Genomic DNA, 3,532 nt, shown 5'->3' with positions numbered 1-3,532 from the left:
CTCTCTGCCTCTCTGCCTCTCTGCCTCTCTGCCTCTCTGCCTCTGCCTCTGCCTCTGCCTCTGCCTCTGCCTCTGCCTCTGCCTTGAGTGCTGGAATTAGTGTGCTCCATTCCTGACACCTCTTGCTGGATACAATCCACCGAGCATCCTGTTAACTTTGGGCCTAAAGCTCAGCGTGCTACTTGCTGCATGTCTTAAGTGCACAGTGGGATGCATCCCATCAGCCATATCAACTTGTTTGAGATGCTGAGAGACCAGCATGCTTCTTCAAGACAGTGGTTCTGTGTGTGCACACAGAACCATGCACACACACCCCTTTCAGACATCAGACCCAAAAACACACAGACAAAAGATAGAGTTTGGGACACATTGCTCCAGAGCACAGCACCTTGGAGAAAAAAAATTACAGAAAAGATCACCAAAACAAATCAAAAGACTCCCATTTGAGCCCTCCTAATTCCTAAAAGAGCATGCTAATGTCTGAGGACACAAGAAGCTGATTTAAAAAAAAATAATAAAAATAAAAAATAAAAAGGAGGAGGGAGCATTTAAAATAAACTTATAAAATCTAAGTTTATTCCTTATAGTTCAGTAGTTCTCAACCTTTCTAATGCTGCAACCCTTTAATACAGTTCTTCATGTGGTGGTGACGCCCAACCATAACATTATTTCAATGCCACTTTGATAACTGTAATTTTGCTACTGTTATGTATAATGTAAATATCTGATATTCAGGATATCTGATATATGGCCTTTAAAGGGGTCACAACTCACATGTTGAGAAGCACCGCCCTAGCTCAGACCTCCACCTCCACCCCTCTCATCCCCCTACACTTGTCTAAGCATACTTCTTCACTTTAGGTCTTCCTTTTCTTATGAAAGCTCCTGCTCATGTAAAGCATATTAAATGAACAAGTGTACAGTGCTCTCATTTTCTGCCCTTTATTAGGGGACCTCAGCCATGAGCCTATGTTACAGACAAGGGAAAGACATTTCTTTGCCCCTGTGTGACCACAAAGCTGTCTGAAGCAGCCTTCTTACACCTGATCCAAAATGTCCTCCTTAAACACTTCTCTTCTCACTCATGAATTCCAAGAAGTTCAAGGCCACTCCTGCCCTCTTCCTGTTCATAGCTGTTCTGCTTCTCAGAAGCGGTCTGAATCTCACACTTAGATCAAAACTGCACATACAACTTGTAACAAGTACTTTGGGGGATGCAAATTTGTCCTGCCATCCAATATTCCTTTGGGATGTTTGTGAAGAGCTGACCCAATAAACCTGAGCAGCAAACAGATGACCCAAGGGCGGTGCTTTGGGAAAGCTTTGAGCAAAGTGTGCACGAGAGCAGGAAGGCCTTGCACATCAACCCTTCGTTTTAATTCATATAGCATAATGTATCTTGGCGCACACAAATAGGAAAGATGATTCTGGAAACAAACATTCATAGAACAAGATTGTCATGATGGTACTAGAAAATGATGGGGTTTTTTCCCATTAATATGATGCAATTAACACCAGGGTGGAAACCATGAAGCAAGACAAAAACAGGTGCTTCACCTCCTCCAAATGCAGGAAGGAGAGAGGCTGGTGAGCTAGGAAAGAGCTCTACAAACAGTCTTGACCTGGCCTCACATGTAAGAATCCCTAACCCAAGCCGGGCAGTGGTGGCGCACGCCTTTAATCCCAGCACTTGGGAGGCAGAGGCAGGTGGATTTCTGAGTTCGAGGCCAGCCTTGTCTACAAAGTGAGTTCCAGTTCAGTCAGGGCTATACAGAGAAACCCTGTCTCAAAAAAACAAAAACAAAAACAAACAACAACAACAACAACAAAAATCCCTAACCCAAACTCAAGCCCAATGAGCTACACGGAAATCACATCTGCACCCCTAACACAGAGCTTCTCAAGTTTGTGTCCTATAGAAAATGTTGCTGGGCACAGTGGTACACGCCTGCGATCTTAGCAGTTTGAAAATCAAATCAGGAAGATCAGAACTGGGAAAAAAAAAAAAAAAAAAAAAAGAACTGAGTACCGTGGCACACTCCTGTGATACCAGCCTTAGGGAGACTGAGGCAGGACTGCAAAGTTGAGGCCAGCCTGCAACACATAAGCAAAAACTACCAAAAAAAAGTCCCACCATCGCCATGTTTCCCTGCAAACAGCAGTTTCAGTGGTGCCATCCACATCACAGAAAAGCAGCCATCAAAACAAAACAAAACACAAACACAAACCTCAAAATCCTTCAGGACCTACGAAAACCAAAACCTCTAAACCACAAATATATTTCTTTTTAAAAAAGATTTTAAAGCTTTACCTGTGGCTGTAGCGGATGGCTATCGTCAGTCCAAGCTGTAATTAAGAACAGAGAAGAAAATACAAATTAAAGAATATAAAGAATAAGCTGAATTTGCAAGAAAATTAATTCAGTGTGGTCAATTATTTATAAATATGTCCTAATGTATTGAGCTGGAGAGATAGCTCAGTGGTTACAAACACCTGCAGAATTTCCAGGACTAACACATTGGCTCACAACCAGCTGTAACTCCAGTTGGGGAGTATGTGGTGTCCGTTTCTGGCTTCTGTGTGCAGTAGGTACATACATGATGCACATGCACACATAAGCAGGAAAACATTCATACACATAAAATAATAAAAATACATCTTAAAACATTTTCTAATGGGACTTGTTTAACAAATAAAACTTTTAATGATAGACCTTTGATTTCAACTTTGTTTTAAAAGATCACCATATTTAGAAAGGGCCTTTAGAAGGCCAAGAACATTTCATTGTGGATCAGACAGACTGCATCCTTAGTTGGGAGGAACCTGTAGAGTAGACTCTTGGGACAGCAGTAGAAGGATGGGATGTCAGCATGCAGCTGATACCAAGGTTTGCATTAGGACAGCACAGCCTAGAGTGGCTCCCCTCACCACCTCTTCCATGGGAGCATCACATGGACCCAGACCACCAAGAGATTGGACACCTGATTCAGAGCTTTCCTGGGGATTCCCTCAGCCTTTACAAGGATCCCATCAGCTCAAGGCCAGTCAAGATTCATTCCATAGGCAGTAGAGAAACCAAGCCTAAAATACAGATGTAACTTCAAGAGATGTTAAGTGTGACACCAGGATATGACATCCATGGGAGGTTGAGATGCAACTGTGACTTCCTCTTTATTCTCAGAAGTACCAATGAGAACATCTCAAATGTACATGGTCAAAATCCTAAGCCATGACCCTTGGCCAGTCCATACAAGGTGAGCAGTGGTTAAGACAGTCAGGCTAGTGGGCATCTGCAAGTTATAGAGGCTCTTTATAGTTTCCTCATTATAAGATGAGCAGAATCATTGCTCCCTTGCTAGAATAATAGAAGGATGAAGCGGGTGTTCTAGATTTGTGTTTGTGGCTGGGTAGATGTGTATGCCTGCTCTATGACAAATACAGAAAACGATCAATATTAACTACAGTACTAATACTGTATGGAATACCCATCTGGGAAAATGTTAGTGCATCAATATTAACTACAGTCCTGATA

At 42.4% G+C, this 3,532-nt stretch overlaps 1 protein-coding gene across 1 annotated transcript in view; it reads right to left on the bottom strand.

Moving 5' to 3' along the window:
* Positions 1-3,532, bottom strand: part of Acoxl (acyl-CoA oxidase like) — a 275,388-nt gene that overhangs the window by 217,342 nt on the left and 54,514 nt on the right. Inside the window, exon 9 of the mRNA XM_021192778.1 lies at positions 2,312-2,346. Within this exon, the coding sequence (XP_021048437.1) occupies positions 2,312-2,346 (35 nt within the window). The remainder of the gene's footprint in view (positions 1-2,311; positions 2,347-3,532) is intronic.

The sequence above is a fragment of the Mus pahari genome, chromosome 3 (assembly GCF_900095145.1).
Source record: "Mus pahari chromosome 3, PAHARI_EIJ_v1.1, whole genome shotgun sequence".
NCBI lineage: Eukaryota > Metazoa > Chordata > Mammalia > Rodentia > Muridae > Mus > Mus pahari.
The sequence above is the reverse complement of the archived record's forward strand: the minus strand, read 5'-3'. Positions and strand labels throughout refer to the sequence as shown.